At 43.9% G+C, this 18084-nt stretch overlaps 1 protein-coding gene across 2 annotated transcripts in view; it reads left to right on the plus strand.

Annotated features, from left to right (window-relative positions):
* kntc1 (kinetochore associated 1) overlaps positions 1-18084 on the plus strand; it is a 223963-nt gene that overhangs the window by 191118 nt on the left and 14761 nt on the right. Inside the window, exons 58-63 of one of the 2 annotated variants that reach the window (XM_038790073.1) lie at positions 6055-6109; positions 6225-6288; positions 9176-9305; positions 10276-10365; positions 15727-15872; positions 16880-17365. In XM_038790073.1, coding sequence (XP_038646001.1) covers positions 6055-6109; positions 6225-6288; positions 9176-9305; positions 10276-10365; positions 15727-15872; positions 16880-16892 — 498 coding nt within the window. In that variant the 3' untranslated portion in view covers positions 16893-17365. Of the gene's footprint in view, positions 1-6054; positions 6110-6224; positions 6289-9175; positions 9306-10275; positions 10366-15726; positions 15873-16879; positions 17366-18084 lie in introns of those variants that run through there. The other variant, XM_038790065.1, reaches the window with a different exon arrangement.

Consider the following 18084-nt stretch of genomic DNA (forward strand, 5'->3'; position numbering starts at 1 on the left):
AGGACAGTCACCAGCACTTTGCTTTACCGCAAGCCCACGGATAACCTTGCGATGCTCCACTTCTCCAGCTTTCACCATAAATACATTAAAGAAGCCATCCTCTGTGGACAAGCCCTCCGTATACACAGGATCTGCTCAGACGAGGAGGAGCGTAACAGACATCTACAGACGCTGAAAAATGCCCTCGTACGGGATATGGCGCTCGACTCATCGATTGACAGTTCCAACCCGCCACAGCAAAAAACCGCACCGACCTCCTCAAACATGGGACACAACTGGTAGAGTACCGTTCGTCGTCCAGTACTTCCCCGGAGCGGAGAAACTACGACATCTTCTTTGCAGCCTTAAACACGTCCTCGATGAAGACTAACATCTTGCCAAGGTCATCCCCACACCCCCACGACTTGCCTTCAATCAACCGTGCAACCTCAGACAAACCATTGTTTGCAGCAAACTACCCAGCCTTCAGAACAGCAACCACGGCACCACCCAACCCTGCCATGGCAATCTTTGCAAGGCGTGCCAGATCATCGACGTGGGTACAACCATTACACGTGAGAACACCACCCACCAGGGTACGTGCTACATACTCGTGCGACGTGGCCAGCGTTGTTGACCTCATACGCTGCAAGAAAGGATGTTCCGAAGCGTGATACATTGGCGAGACCATGCAGACGCTGCGACAACAGATGAACAGACATGGTGTGACGATCGCCGGGGAAGTGGGGGGGGGGGGGGCACTATAGCAAGAAAGGAGAAAGCAAAGGGGTACAGGAGATCCATGTATACGACATCTACAGCCCTTCCCTCATCAATTAACTTTGTCACTTCCTCAAAGAATTCTATTAGCTTTGTAAGACATGACCTTCCCTGCACAAAACCATGCTGCCTATCACTGATAAGTCTATTTTCTTCCAGATGTGAATAGATCCTATCCCTCAGTATCTTCTCCAACAGTTTGCCTACCACTAACGTCAAGCTCACAGGTCTATAATTCCCTGGATTATCCCTGCTACCCTTCTTAAACAAAGGGACAACATTAGCAATTCTCCAGTCCTCCGGGACCTCACCCGTGCTCAAGGATGCTGCAAAGATATCTGTTAAGGCCCCAGCTATTTCGACCCTCGCTTCCCTCAGTAACCTGGGATAGATCCCATCCGGTCCTGGGGACTTGTCTACCTTAATGTCTTTCAGAATACCCAAAACTTCCCCCTTCCGTATGACAACTTGACCGAGAGTATTTAAACATCCATCCCTAGTCTCAACATCCATCTTGCCCCCCTCCTTTGTGAATACCAATGCAAAGTACTCATTAAGAATCTCACCCATTTCCTTAAGTCCACGCATAAATTCCCTCTTTTGTCTTTAAGTGGGCCAATGCTTTCTCTAGTTACCCTCTTGCTCCTTACATACGAATAAAATGCTTTGGGATTTTCCTTAACCCTGTTCGCCAAAAATATTTCATGACCCCTTTTAGCCCTCTTTATTGCGGGTTTGAGATTCGTCCTACTTTCCCGATATTCCTCCAAAGCTTCATCAGTTTTGAGTTGCCTCGATCCTATGTATGCTTCCTTTTTCATCTTATCTAGTCTCACAATTTCACCCGTCATCCATGGTTCCCTAATCTTGCCATTTCTATCTTTAATTTTCTCAGGAACATGTCTGTCCTGCACTCTAATCAACCTTTCCTTAAAAGACTTCCACATTTCAAATGTGGATTTACCCGTAAACAGCTGCTCCCAATCCACATTCCTAGCTCCTGCCGAATTTTGTTATACTCTGCCTTTCCCCAATTTAGTACTCTTCCTTTCGGACCCCTCTTGTCCTTGTCCATGAGTATTCTAAAACTTACGGAATTGTGATCGCTATTCCCAAAGTAATCACCGACTGAAACTGCAACCACCTGGCCGGGATTATTCCCCAATACCAGGTCCAGTATGGCCCCTTCCCGAGTTGGACTATTTACATACTGCTCTAAAAAACTCTCCTGGATGCTCCTTACAAACTGCTCCATCTACGCCTCCAACACTACACGAATCCCATTCAATGTTGGGGAAGTTAAAATCTCCCATCACAACCACCCTATTGCTCCTACATTTTTCTATAATCTGTCTGCATATTTGTACCTCTACTTCATGCTCGCTTTTGGGAGGCCTGTAGTAAAATCCCAACAATGTTACTGCACCCTTCCTATTTCTCAGCTCCACCCATATTGCCTCAGTGCTCGAATCCTCCATCGTGCCCTCCTTAATCACAGCTGTGATATCATCTCTGACGAGTAATGCAACTCCTCCACCCCTTCTACCTCCCTCTCTATCCCTCCTGAAGCATCTATTCCCTGGGATATTTAGTTGCCAGTCCTGACTTCCCTCAACCAAGTCTCAGTAATACCAATAGCATCATATTCCCAGGTACTGATCCAAGCCCTAAGTTCATCTGCCTTACCTGCTGCACTTCTCGCATTAAAACAAATGCATCTCAGACCACCTTTGCGTTCATCATCTCTTCCCTGTGTACTCTTCCCCTTAGTCACATTGAGTTTATTGTCTCGTACCTTACTGGCTTTAGTTGCTGCTTCTTTACTGACCTCTAACTTCCTAATCTGGTGCCCATACCCCTGCCACATTAGTTTAAAACCTCCCCAACAGTGTTAGCAAAAGCACCCCCTCGGACATTGGTTCCAGTCCTGCCCAGGTGTAGACCATCCGGTTTGTAATGGTCCCACCGCCCCCAGAACCGGTTCCAATGTCCCAAAAATCTGAACCCCTCCCTCCTGCACCATCTCTCAAGCCACGTATTCATTCTGACTATTCTTGAATTTCTACTCTGACTGTCCGTGGCACTGGTAGCAATCCTGAGATTACTACCTTTGAGGTCCTACTTTTTAACTTATCTCCTAACTCCCTAAATTCTGATTGTAGAACCCCATCTCTTTTTTTACCTATATCGTTGGTGCCGATATGCACCATGACAACTGGCTGTTCACCCTCCCCCTTCAGTATGTCCTGCAGCCGATCGGAGACATCCCTGACCCGAGCACCCGGGAGGCAACATACCCTTCGGGAGTCTCGTTTTCGACCACAGAAACGCCTGTCTACTCCCCTTACGATTGAATCCCCTATGACTATAGCCGTGCCAGTCTTTTTCCAGCCCTTCTGTGCAGCAGAGCTAGCCACAGTGCCATGAGCCTGGCTACTACTGCCTTCCCCTGGTGAGTCATCTCCCCCAACAGTATCCAAAACGGTATACCTGTTTTGGAGGGAGATGACCGCACGGGACACCTGCACTGCCTTCCTGCTCTTTCTCTGCCTTTTGGTCACCCATTCCCTGTCTCCGTCACCAATCCTAATCTGCGGTGTGACCAACTCACTGAACGTGCTATCCACGACCTCCTCAGCATCGCGGATGCTGCAAACTCAGTCCACCCACAGCTCCAGAGCTGTCATGCGGTCTAACAGGAGCTGCAGCTGGACACACTTCCCGCACATGAAGAAGTCAGGGGCATTGGCCGCGTCCCTGAACTCCCACATTGCGCACGAGGAGCATAACACGGGTCTGGGATCTCCTGCCATTTTTACCCTTTACCTTAACTGATTACAAATATAGTATCAAATAAATAATAAGTGAAAGGAGTAAAGATTTTACTTACCAATCACAATACTCACCAACACACGAAGAGTTAAATTTCTCCCAGCAACTGCTAATTGGAGCACTTTCCTTGCCAGCCAATCAGGTCTCTGTTTTTTTGTGATGTCACCCTTCAAGGTATGTTTTTAAAGAACATAAGAACATAAGAACTAGGAGCAGGAGTAGGCCATCTGGCCCCTCGAGCCTGCTCCGCCATTCAATTAGATCATGGCTGATCTTTTGTGGACTCAGCTCCACTTTCCGGCCCGAACACCATAACCCTTAATCCCTTTATTCTTCAAAAAACTATCTATCTTTACCTTAAAAACATGTAATGAAGGAGCCTCAACTGCTTCACTGGGCAAGGAATTCCATAGATTCACAACCCTTTGGGTGAAGAAGTTCCTCCTAAACTCAGTTCTAAATCTACTTCCCCTTATTTTGAGGCTATGCCCCCTAGTTCTGCTGTCACCCGCCAGTGGAAACAACCTGCCCGCATCTATCCTATCTATTCCCTTCATAATTTTAAATGTTTCTATAAGATCCCCCCTCATCCTTCTAAATTCCAACGAGTACAGTCCCAGTCTACTCAACCTCTCCTCATAATCCAACCCCTTCAGCTCTGGGATTAACCTAGTGAATCTCCTCTGCACACCCTCCAGTGCCAGTACGTCCTTTCTCAAGTAAGGAGACCAAAACTGAACACAATACTCCAGGTGTGGCCGCACTAACACCTTATACAATTGCAACATAACCTCCCTAGTCTTAAACTCCATCCCTCTAGCAATGAAGGACAAAATTCCATTTGCCTTCTTAATCACCTGTTGCACTTGTAAACCAACCTTCTGTGACTCATGCACTAGCACACCCAAGTCTCTCTGAACAGCGGCATGCTTTAATATTTTATCATTTAAATAATAATCCCGTTTGCTGTTATTCCTACCAAAATGGATAACCTCACATTTGTCAACATTGTATTCCATCTGCCAGACCCGAGCCCATTCACTTAACCTATCCAAATCCCTCTGCAGACTTCCAGTATCCTCTGCACTTTTCGCTTTACCACTCATCTTAGTGTCATCTGCAAACTTGGACACATTGCCCTTGGTCCCCAACTCCAAATCATCAATGTAAATTGTGAACAATTGTGGGCCCAACACGGATCCCTGAGGGACACCACTAGCTACTGATTGCCAACCAGAGAAACACCCATTTATCCCAACTCTTTGCTTTCTATTAATTAACCAATCCTCTATCCATGCTACTACTTTACCCTTAATGCCATGCATCTTTATCTTATGCAGCAACCTTTTGTGTGGCACCTTGTCAAAGGCTTTCTGGAAATCCAGATATACCACATCCATCGGCTCCCCGTTATCTACTGCACTGGTAATGTCCTAAAAAAATTCCACTAAATTAGTTAGGCATGAATTACGATTTAAAGAGATAAACTTACCTTCCCGACAACCACGGTTGTTTTTTTTTGGTTAGAGGAGGGGGTAGGGAGGGAAACACTGAGGAAGTGTTTCGGGTTTAATTGTCACTTGACAACAGCCCCTTCACAAACCACCTTCAAATTAGCACTGCACGTATGCAAATCTCCCCGGAACAGCCAATCAGTAGCTCCGCTCTGCTGCCCTCTGCTGGACGTTAGGAGAACTCTTTGGTACAGAGTGGTACTTGGTATCCATCTGAAGGTGGGACCTTAGTCTATTGCTTTAAAGGACAGCACTTTTTGAGAAGTCAGCATTCCCAGCGTGCTGCATTGGACTTTCAGTTTGGACTGGGAACCAAATCCTGTTCTTGAGTTTGCATTTACATTCTTCTGATACAGAGCCAAGTTCGCTCCCAAGCAGCTGAATTGATAATGCAGCGAGCTACCAACTATGCATGTCGGCATGTTCCGAATAAGCATAACTTCCCGTCTTTCCCTCTCATATGCTCATGTATCTCCTGTCCACTTTCTCTCTAATCCATATGCTTGCCCTCGTGCCTTCAATCACTTTCTATTTTTGTTATTTTCCTGCACCTCTTTTACTCTTGTGCTTGCCCATGCTTTCACATATCCACACATCTTCCTTGCTTGACCAGCCATCCACCCCTCACTTTTTTCACTCCAGAAGCAGAAGGAAGCAAATAACTTAGTTAATGCAAATTAAGCCTGAAATGCAATAATGTGTGATTATGTTTCCAGATGACCAGGATATTAGTCGCTGAATGCAATTTAGCTGTTGGAATATTATGATTTTTATAGAGTAATATTTATCACTCCTGAAGCACGGCCAAATGACTGATTTGATCTTTTGCGCTGACAGTTTTTGTTTCTCAGATTATAATCACTTAAATGTTCAACTCAATAATAAAAACCATGTTCTGCTCTTTCACTGTTCGGTTGATTTTTAAGAATCATAAATTTATGTTGTGCAGATTCCAACTTTTACCAGAGCATGGCGTAGTGTTATTCTTGCACCTTTCCTTTCAGGTAAGTAAAGATTTTAAAATAAGCCGTAGCATTTTTTTTTTATTTCGAGTGGCAGTCCAGCAGACGATGTGCACCCTATAAACTAGATTTCTATGTTTTTATTTATTTTATCCAGCTTCGTGTCCTCCAAGTCCAAAGCAATTGGATGCTTGTTATGAGTCATTTGTGCTGTTGATAAAGTAAGTACTACCAAATAAAATAAAATGTCATGCAGCTGAATAACTTGTATCCTGCAGTAATGTTTTATCCCAGAAAATTGTAGGAAATTAATTCTCGCTTGCCAGCTCCTTAAATATTTATTGGATATTTATGAAACCTCCCCAACTTTCCAAAGGGGGAAACCTGTTGGGGTTGGTTTAAAATTGATGAAACTTGACTGCCACTCAGGATGCAGCAGGTAAATAGGAAAGTGAACAAATGTATTTATTTACAGGAGCACTTCCATCAGTATCTGCAACGTACTCTCAGCAGCAACCCTTTTTAAAGTTTGTCAGCTATTTGCAGTTAGCATGCATTTATTATTTTGCAGTTTGGGGGATTTTAGTTTAATGGTGATTTTGAGCATGTAAACTGTCAACCAGTATTTTCTAAATCTGAAATTGCAGTTATTTACTAAAAAGAATGAAGCTACAAGGTTCCACTGTTTAAACAAAGCATTTTTTACTGTACAAGAGTCAAACAAGGTAAACACTAAAGACTATCTCTGCTAGCCCCCTACATTCTAAAACCCAGAATCAAAGCAAGTTCAACCTGAATTTTTAAAAATAAATTTATAGTGCCTAATTCTTTTTTTTTCCAATTAAGGGGAATTTAGCGTAGCCAATTCATCTACCCTCCACATCTTTGGGTTGTGGCGGTGAGACCCATGCAGTCACAGGGAGAATGTGCAAACTCCACAAGGACTGTGACCCGGAGCCAGGATCAAACCTGGGTCCTCAGCACCGTGAGGCAGCAGTGCTAACCACTGCACCACCGTGCCGCCCTAGGTAAACCTGAATTCACAGGCGAATTATAGTCTGTTATAAACTACAAGTTTCGCATTAAATGCCAAATATTGCCAAGACAGATCGTATGAATTGGCTTGGAAGTTCACTCAGCGTATATGTCACCAATCTCTGTCACAAAATCTTTCAAGAATCTGTCATCCTCGGGAAGAATTTTAGCTCCTCTTCTGGGACTTATTCTGATCCTCAGATGATAGCAGCACACAACCAACACTAGTTGCACCTGCACAGTCTTCATTAAAAATGGCACATGCCTGCATAACTTCCTCAACTCTGCTTACAATGTTGCGGCGGGGCTGGCGAATCATATCCACTTGTTTTGGTGTATCTGAGGTTGAGGGGTTTTGGACGGGGGTTTGCGGACGTAATGTCAAAGATTTTGTGGTAGAGGTAGACCCGAGCCCGGAGGTGGCAATATTTAGTATGTCAGAGGGTCCGGGAGTACAGGTGGAAATAGCGGCCAATGTTTGGGCTTTGCCTCCCTGATCGTCCCGAGACGGATTCTGTTATACTGGCGGATCTCTGAAGGGGAGGGGGGGGGGGTGTTGGATGGTATGGGTGAGTGATTTGGCAGAGTTTTTACATTTGGAGAAGATTGAGTTCGCCATTCGAGGTGTGGAGGAGGGGTTCACCTTGAGGTTGAAGCTGTTCATCAACTTCTTGAAGGAGTATTGGGTAGAGGGGTTTGTTTTTCTGTTTGGGTCAAAAATTAGAAAGGGGGGGCGGGTTCCTGGGTGGCAGCAGGGAGAGTGGGGGTTGTTCATTGGGGGGTGCGTAGGTAGGACGTGGCTGTTTCCTGTGGCCGTGGTTGGCTTTTGTGTTTCTTTGTTATGTATATATTTGAAATGCCTTCAATAAAATGGTTTTTTAAAAATTCTTCTTACAATGGTCTGGATGGTGTAGATCCACAAATATTGTCTTCCAAGAACCAGAAGCAGCTGCAGCTAAATCATTGCTTATTCTCTGCTTCTGGATCTAACCTTTGTCTTCAGGCTGCCTGTCCTACACCACAGGGGTTATCATCATGTACCAGAACTCTAGTGACGCTGTTTTTAAATACAGTTTCAAACCAGTAGTTTTTGTAAGCAGGAAGGTCAGTTTCCCTTTCTTGGTTTCCCTTTTTGATTAGCATCTATCTAGAAAAAACCACAAGCTTCAACACTGCAGATTCCATCACAAAACAAATGGAAGAAAAGACCAACGTGTCAGTCAGATTTGGATTCAAACCTTGCTGCAGAATTTGAGCAGATACCTTAGCTTGACATTTCCGTTAATTTCTGCAGGGGTACTGTGTTATCAGAGGTGTCTTTGTTACAATGAAAGATTTAAATCGCGATACACTCTGTCGAGTTGGAATAAAAAGAAGAATCCTTATTTTTAATTGAAGAATAGGGAGCTCTCGGTGATTAGCTGATATTAATCCCTAAACTAAAAATGCAAAAACCAATTATTGACCATGTACCTAGTTTGTTGTTTGTAGGAACTTTGCATGGAAATTGGTTCACACTTTTGTCTTAATCATAACTGAGAATTCTGTAACTTATTGGCTGTGAAACCAAAGAAATCCCAAAGATGTGAAAGACACAATACTCCTCCCATTGCTGTATATCTTCTACCATTAAAAGTACATACGGATGATTGTTAATCTTGGTTTAATTATGTTCAATTTTGTAAAAACCTTCTCATCCCATTATTTTCTGACTTTAAAGGTGTTTTATTTTATCTCCAGGCTGGTAATGCTTTTCAAGATTTGGTTAATTATTAAACATGCTGATTTTTCTGTGTATCGACACGCTTTTAGCAACTTACTATTGGCATGATGACCATTCTTTTAGATAAATATTTTCTTTTCGATATATAAATATTTACATGGAATTTTGTGTCTACAGAAGGTCTGTTGTAATATGCAAACAGTAAATGGTAAAATACATGGAGAAATTGGTCTGTTTTGGCGTTGTCATTTAACTTTCATGGCATTATTAATAGCCCCTTAGTGCAAAATAGAAATGTTTTAAGGGTATTTAAAATGCTGCTCATACCATTTCATTTTCTGATCCTGAAGATGTCCTATTCTACTTGACCTTGATCTTATTGGCATTGCAAAGCAATATGTACAGCTGGAGCTAATGGCATTTGCCCTGGGCTGTCTGCTTCTTATTCCTTATTCTGAGAAAAGAAAGCAGCAAATACAGGTATGTGGTTTTGACATGGTAAGCATGAGCAGCTTGCAGTACATTTGTTTTCCAGTAGGAACAACGAAACTATCGGTATATTGAGTTTCAGTAAAGAACAAAAATGTACATATAAATCCAATCAAATTAATATGATGGCATCCTTAATCTTTCAATATGTTGGTGTAGACTAGAACAGTTTGTTTTTAATGTAAAGTGCCCAATTCCTGGGTTAGCACTGCTGTCTCACGGCTCCAAGGTCCCAGGTTCGATCCAGACTCTGGGTCACTATCCGTGTGGAGTTTGCACGTTCTCCCCTGTTCATGTGGGTTTCGCTCCCACAACCCAAAGAAGTGAGGGTAGGTGAATTGGCCACGCTAAATTGCCCCTTAATTGGCAAAAATGAATTGGGTGCACTAAATTTTTTTTAAAAAATTAAATAGTGCCCAATTCCTATTTTCAATTAAGGGGCAGTTTAGCATGGCCAATTCACGTACTTGTACATCTTTGGGTTGTGGGGGTGCGACCCAAGCAGACATTGGGAGAATGTGCAAACTTCACATGAGCAGTGACCTGGGGCTGGGCTCAAACCAGGGTCCTCGGCACCTTGAGGCAGCAGTGCTAGCCACTGTGCCACCGTGACACCCTAACTAGAGCTGTTGAGTAATGAATTTTCTGTTTCTATTTGATTAAGCTAATAGAATTAATTGGAATAAATGTGTGAACCTAGCAGTAGGTTATAAATATTAGCAACAAACCAGATAAGCTTCAGGCATTTACTTACTAATATTGTAGCAAGTGCAGTGTTCAACACCTCTAGGAGCACAATGGGTATACCCACATCACATGGACTGCAGCAGTTTAAAAAGATGGCTCACCATCACCTTTTCGAGGGTAATTGGGAGTGGGCAATACTCCCATATGGACACTCCCATAACATTTTTTTTTGTTTTGAAGTCACTGTCTAATAGTGTCTTTTATTTGTTTGCAGGGGTTCCTTTTGTCAGTTGATCCTGTGATCCTTTTGCAGCAAGTTATCGATCACATGACAACAGGCGAGGTTGCAGGATATGCATGCAAGGTAAATGGCCTATTGTACAGAAACAAAAGCAATATGCTATAACACTGATAATGCCCATAAAGTGGAGCTGAGTCCACAAAAGATCAGCCATGATCTCATTGAATGGCGGAGCAGGCTCGAGGGGCCAGATGGCCTACTCCTGCTCCTAGTTATTATGTTCTTGTGTAAAGAGGAAATTTTGTCAATATTTTAAGCATTATACTTAAAACCTGAAAACTTAAATGAACAAATATTTTAATCCATACTGGCCTGCGATGGGCCGAAGTCCCGCCGCTGGGAGGCCTCTCCCGCTGACGTGGTTTAAACCACCTCTGGTGGCGGCGGGACTGGTGGCGCGAGCGGGCCCCCCGGGGGGCACACGGGGCGATCGGACCGGGGGTGGGGTGGGGGGGGCCACCGCAGCTTTGGGGAGGCCCGATGCCGGAGTGGTTAGCGCCACTCCGCTATGCCGGGACCCTCCACCCCGCTGGGTAGGGGAGAATCCCGGCCCTGGAATTTGTTCAGGCACCATTTTAAACTCAACGATATGCCTGTGGAGGCCCCCATTTGCAAGAGCCATAAGTTTACATTGGCAAAGGCATGGAAAGAGGACAACGGGACACTGAAGGTGAGGGACTTGTACATGGACGGTAGGGTAATGACCTTGGAGGAACTATCTGAGAAGCTCCAACTCCCGAAAGGTTTTGATACCTGCCGCTGCGAGACTTTCTTCATAAGGAGACATAGGTTGTTACCCAGCTACCTGGACACCCCTACTAGATAGGATGTTAACTCTGGATTGGCTGGGGGGGGGGGGGCACAAATGTGGGGATATATACGGACAACCTTTGGAAGATGTCAGGTCCCCACTGGATAAAACGCAACAGAAATGTGAGGAAGGGTAGGCATGGGAATAGGAGAGGACTCTGGATTGAGGCTTTGCACGGGATCAACTCCACCTCCTCATGCACAAGTAACCTCATTTGAAGCCAACTTGTGATAATAAGCGATTTTCATTTCATTTCATTTTCGAACGGCCATCTCGCATGCAGGGATCACCCAGGTGGACAGTGGAAAGTGCGACCATGAGCATGAGTCAGACATTGCCAAACGATGTGGAGCACCAGATCTCATCGCGGAGCAGGATACCATCACCCTCCGTCCCATGGATCAGACCAACTGTTACTGCCAACCCAGAGTCCCCGCCTCATAGTGGACGCCACAAGGAGGCTGGCAGCCTCCTTCCCAGGCCAGGGTTCTGGGTCACCCTACTCTCTTCCACGGCATCCAGGAGAGTCTCCAGCTCTCTGTCTGCGAAACGTGGGCTGCCATCTTGTTGGTTGGGATGGTGTGCGTGAGGAGTGAAGTGTGTATATGCGGCTGCAGCTTGTCAGCCTCCTGAGTGTCAATCACGAAACCGCGATTCCGCCACCGTTTCTCATTAGAATCAATTATGTTCCACGCGGCACTGGTGATAGCCCTTTAACAGTAGCCGAATCGGTCCAGATGCGGAGCTGGTTTTTCCGTCGTGAAAAATTCACGGATTCTGCGTTGGCGTCAACACTTAATCTCAGAAACAGAATCACGGCCATAATTTCTCCCCTAATTACTACCTTCTGCCCTTCCCACACGAGGGTGAGACCTCCCATTATCATTATTCAACATCTAATATTAAATAGCCCCTGAGATCCATGCACAGAACCCCAGTTTCGCCAGCAGACCCACATCCAATCACCATCCCTTTCGATGCCCCCAGCCTACCTCCAGCTCTGCCAATCTGTGGTATGGTCAGAAATGACCACCGCAGAGTACTCCAATTTCTTCACCTGCCAATAGCACTCAGATCATGACCAAAAAATCATTCCTGGAGGATACATAATGTACTGAGGAGAAGAACGAAAACGTTCTCACTTGGATGTCTGAAACGACAAGGGGCTGCCCCCCCCAACCCGGTTTCTTCCATTTCTGCCCCAAGCACATCCCTCCCAGCTAATCCTATTCCCCACCCATATTAAGCAAAAGCCTTAAGCTAAGGGAAGGCACCCCTCCAACCCCCCACTATCCCAACAACTATTAAGCCCTTACAGAAGGATAATCATGAAAACAGAAGGGGAAATACCCCAAATCCAAATATCTATCATTACCACAACTCAGCTCGTAACAACATGAACAATAACATAGCAAAACCCCAACCGCATCCCTCAAACCGAGCCCAGCCCATGGTCTCTTGATAACATCCCAGCCTGCTCTGGAGTTTTGAAATAAAAGTCCTTCAAGTTAAACATGACTCTTAACTTTGCTGGGTATACCAACCCAAACCGCACTCACCGATTGAACAGGACCATCTTTGCCTTATTGAAGACTGCCTGTTGCTTTGCCAATTCCATGCCAATGTCTTGGTAAATTCTGAACAAGGTATTGTCCCAGTTGATGTTTCGGGCGTTCTTGGCCCATTCCAGGACCTACTGCTTTGAAAGCTGTGAAACTGAATGATCACTGTCATGATATGCAGATAATGACATACAGACAGGCAGCTAATGAACACCGAGAACAGGACATGGCCATTGAGCAGGCAGGACACTCGGGAGGCACGAGGCACTCACTCTCTGCTTCTTTCCACTGTTGAACATCTACAGAGTGAGTCAGGGTGTATTTACAGCATCACACCTCCAGCACGTGGCTAAGAGCTAGTCTGGTTCAGTCAGACAGAGTAACCACACTTGGGTTAGCAGAGAGTCGAACTCATAGAGAACTGTACTAACTGTGCTACTGGTTCAATAAATCAGATTGAACTAACTTCAAGGTCTGGAGTATCTTTTGGTTAAAGCTGCAACCAGTTGCAGCTTGTGTTATCCCAGAGTACATAACACAACAATCACTGCTTGAGGTGGCTCATTCCATCGTGGCTTCTCCCTCCAGCCTGTGTGCCCTGTCCAGCTACAGCACAGCAAATACCTCATTGGTGCTCAACAGCTGAGAGCACTGCGCAATGAAGTATTCGGTCAGTCTTGAGCCTCAACCCCCTCCAGTAGAATCGCCAGCCTCAGGTTCATGCGCCTAGATCTGTTCTCAATATCATCTAGTTTTGCCTTGAGGCCTTTATTCCTGTTCCCAACAATTGCCATTTTGGCCTCCAGTGATGAGTCGGTCTTCATATTGAGATAAGGCCTCCTACATGCCCTTCAGCTTCTCCGCCTGTTTATCTACCACTGAAGTCGTCTTGTTCAGCACCTGAAGTTTCACATATTTGCTCCTCTTTGATGTCAATAACATCCCCTGATTCCCAGCTGTTTGTTCTGCTGGGCTGTCCGAACTGATCAAGGAAATGCCTTTTGAAATTGACATAAAACCCCAAAGTATCAGAGCCTACGGGGGAGCTACCTAAAATGCGGCTGATACTTCATGCTGCCGCACCGGAAGTCGATATTAGTATTTTAACGTATTAGCATGTTTCTTGTTTCTCTTTTTCCATTTTCTGTATTTTATAGTTTGATTGTTGTTTCTCTCCTTTGCTGTTATTCCATGTTCTTACACCAGTGTAACAAATGAAACGCCAAAAAAACACTTTGGAAAATAAAATCTTTGAAAAAGCATTAAAGGGGAGTACTTGACAGTGGACCAATAATGGGAGCTGGTTCAGCTCAGTTGGTTGGACGGCTGGTTTGTGATGCAGAGTGAGGCCAACAGCGCGGGTTTAATTCCCACACCGGTTCATAAGAACATAAGAACTAGGAGCAGGAGTAGGCCATCTGGCCCCTCGAGCCTGCTCCGCCATTCAATGAGATCATGGCTGATCTTTTGTGGACTCAGCTCCACTTTCCGGCCCGAACACCATAACCCTTAATCTCTTTATTCTTCAAAAAACTATCTATCTTTACCTTAAAAACATGTAATGAAGGAGCCTCAACTGCTTCACTGGGCAAGGAATTCCATAGATTCACAACCCTTTGGGTGAAGAAGTTCCTCCTAAACTCCGTCCTAAATCTACTTCCCCTTATTTTGAGGCTATGTCCCCTAGTTCTGCTTTCACCCGCCAGTGGAAACAACCTGCCCGCATCTATCCTATCTATTCCCTTCATAATTTTAAATGTTTCTATAAGATCCCCCCTCATCCTTCTAAATTCCAACGAGTACAGTCCCAGTCTACTCAACCTCTCCTCATAATCCAACCCCTTCAGCTCTGGGATTAACCTAGTGAATCTCCTCTGCACACCCTCCAGCGCCAGTACGTCCTTTCTCAAGTAAGGAGACCAAAACTGAACACAATACTCCAGGTGTGGCCGCACTAACACCTTATACAATTGCAACATAACCTCCCTAGTCTTAAACTCCATCCCTCTAGCAATGAAGGACAAAATTCCATTTGCCTTCTTAATCACCTGTTGCACTTGTAAACCAACCTTCTGTGACTCATGCACTAGCACACCCAAGTCTCTCTGAACAGCGGCATGCTTTAATATTTTATCGTTTAAATAATAATCCCGTTTGCTGTTATTCCTACCAAAATGGATAACCTCACATTTGTCAACATTGTATTCCATCTGCCAGACCCTAGCCCATTCACTTAACCTATCCAAATCCCTCTGCAGACTTCCAGTATCCTCTGCACTTTTCGCTTTACCACTCATCTTAGTGTCATCCGCAAACTTGGACACATTGCCCTTGGTCCCCAACTCCAAATCATCTATGTAAATTGTGAACAATTGTGGGCCCAACACGGATCCCTGAGGGACACCACTAGCTACTGATTGCCAACCAGAGAAACGCCCATTTATCCCAACTCTTTGCTTTCTATTAATTAACCAATCCTCTATCCATGCTACTACTTTACCCTTAATGCCATGCATCTTTATCTTATGCAGCAACCTTTTGTGTGGCACCTTGTCAAAGGCTTTCTGGTTCATGTTATTCAGGAATGCTTCGCCTTCTCAACCTTGCCCCTCACCTGAGGTGTGGTGATCCTCAGGTTAAATGACCACCAGTCAGCTCTCCCTCTCAAAGGGGAAGCAGCCTATGGTCACCTGGGACTATGGTGACTTTATTTTACCAATGGAAGTCAAAGCTAAGACTTTGGACCAAGTTAGCAAATAACCAAGCAGACTTGAGTAAGCACCAGCAAGCAGCACTCTGGTGTGGGCAGGATCAGTACAACGCTTTGGTCAGACAGCATATGCAGAGATAGAAAGAGTATAAATATTTTTAATTGATGACTTTTCTTCAGAATTGTCATGTTAATTGACTTAATATTTTCTCTGTTGAAGAATTGGCTTTAATATTTGTGGGGCAACAATGACTTATTCGTTTATACAAGCCAGCATAGATGGTTCTTATATTTTTTTTAAAAAGCTAATATTTCATGAAATTTGGTTTTAATCTCCAAAGATTAAAGAATTGGCCTTAGACAGCATCTCAGACAAAAAACAGTACGAGAAGCTTATTGGGACAAAATTCTTTCCTTTTCTGAAGCAACATATGATTGACAACAAAAGAGTGGAAGAATTAGCAATTTATCTTGTGGATCGGAGCCGGTAAGTTTTTTTTTAAACATAGTAGCACTGCATAAACAAATCCACCAGTCAGTTAAAACATATTGATTTTATTTGACTTGTATATAAATAATGATTCAAATTATTTGTTTTAGTATTTTCTTTTGCCTGTCTCCTGCAGGTTTAAAAAAAAATCTGTATGTGACTCCTGATCTTGCAATGCCTTTCAGCCTTGGGTCAATTTAGGAACAATAAAACTCCAACTCTGTAGCACAGTATTATAGAATTTTAGAGCAGATAGTAATCATTTGGTTCATTAGAATTGTGCCCAGTTCTCTTCGATTTTTCTTTTTAAAACTAAAGTACCTCTGTCAGCATTTGTTATGGGACACTCCTTATCCTTCTAACCCTCTGGCATATTGAAAAGTATCTGAAGTATAAAATTTGTAGCACTGAAACAGCCCATTCGACTCAACACATCGTGATCGTGACATAAACAGATGTTTATGTTTCATGTGAGCTTCCTCCCACCTTGCTTTCTTGTTTCAATATATTCTTCTCTTCGTTTCTCATGCATTTTACCTAGTTTCCCCTTTTATAAAGTAAATTTAGAGTACCCAATTCAATTTCTTTTCCAATTAAGGGACAATTTAGTGTGGCCAATTCACCTACCCTGCACATATTTGGGTTGTGGGGGTAAGACCCACACAGACATGGGGAGAATGTGCAAATTCCAAAAGGACAGTGACCCGGTGCCGGGATCAAACCCAGGTCCTCTGCGCCATGAGGCAGCAATGCTAACCACTGCGGCACCATGCCGCTACTTAGTTTCGCCTCATGCATCTTTCTAGTCATCTCAACTGGAGCATAAATCTCAAGTTCCACATTCTGACCACTGAGTAAGTATGTTTCTCCTGAATTTCTTGCTGGATTTATTATCATTATGACCCATAATTTTGGATTCCATGGTAGTGTTTTACTTACATATTTCATGATGTAGAACAATGACTCTGTAATTAGATGACCTTTATCTTTGTGTGTACTGATAGCCTAATGGGTTGAAATCTTGATTGAACTAATGGGCAGGATGATCCTGACGACAGGCTTTGAAAAACTTCCCTGTGCTGGTAAGCTGCATAATTTTAGGAAGTTAAAATGTTACCCTCTGGTGCATAATTGTAGACTTGATTCTGTGCCGAGGTTCTCTGTATTTATGCAAATAATATGAAGTCATATGTCTGTGGTCTATTTAGATAAGCCTGATAGATGAGAGAAGAGAAATATGGAATTGAAACATTAACTGTTTCTCTTTCCACAGATGCTTCCAGCTTTAATGTTAGATGGAGATTGTTGTTTTGCTCTTTTTACACATAGAATCCCTACCGCTCCTCTATCCATAGAACCCCTACTGCTCCTCTATCCATAGAATCTTGACAGTACAGAAGGAGGCCATTTGGCCCATTGCATCTGTACCGAGCCTCCAAAAGAGCACCCCATTTAGGCCTACTCGCTCGCCTATCCCTGTAATCCCACCTATCCTCAACATCTTTGAACACTAAGGGCAATTTAGCATGGCCAACCCATCTAACCTGCACATCTTTGAAATGTGGGAGCAGATCGGAGCACCCAGAGGAAACCTACACAGACGCAAGGAGAACATGCAAACCCCTCACTGACAGTCATCCAAGGCCAGAATTGAACCTGGGTCCCTGGTGCTGTGAGACAGCAATCTTGTGTTCCTAGAGAAATTGGAGCATGTGAAGTGGAGGAAAGGGAGGTGTGAAGAAATGTGGGTTTAGGTGGTATTTAGGAGGGCTCTCGTGAACAGTTTTCACGAAATTAAACTGCTTGAACAACTTGAACTGTTTTAAACTATCCGACGGCACTATAGGGGGATAGGCAACAGTGTTCTGTGATTACGAGCTAAAAGAAGAACATTGTTCCTCACCTCCAATGGTGGAAAAAGAAATTACCTCACTGGTGTCTTCTGACCTTGGTTATTCCTAATACCCAACCCATACCGATTCTACTTCCCAATTTAAAGAACAAATGTTTATTAAAGTTCATAATAATAAACCAACTAAAACACATGAATGCAACAATACAAACAAGAACAAAAAAAGAAAACCAATTAACTTGAGCACTCTAGCTAGAAATCCTAACAGCTGATGGTGTCTAGATGCTTAAAAAAGGAAATAAATGGTTGCCATCTCAAGTTAACAACGGACATGGGACTAATTCCAAATGGAGTATC

Source organism: Scyliorhinus canicula, chromosome 1 (genome assembly GCF_902713615.1).
Source record: "Scyliorhinus canicula chromosome 1, sScyCan1.1, whole genome shotgun sequence".
Taxonomy (NCBI): Eukaryota; Metazoa; Chordata; class Chondrichthyes; order Carcharhiniformes; family Scyliorhinidae; genus Scyliorhinus; species Scyliorhinus canicula.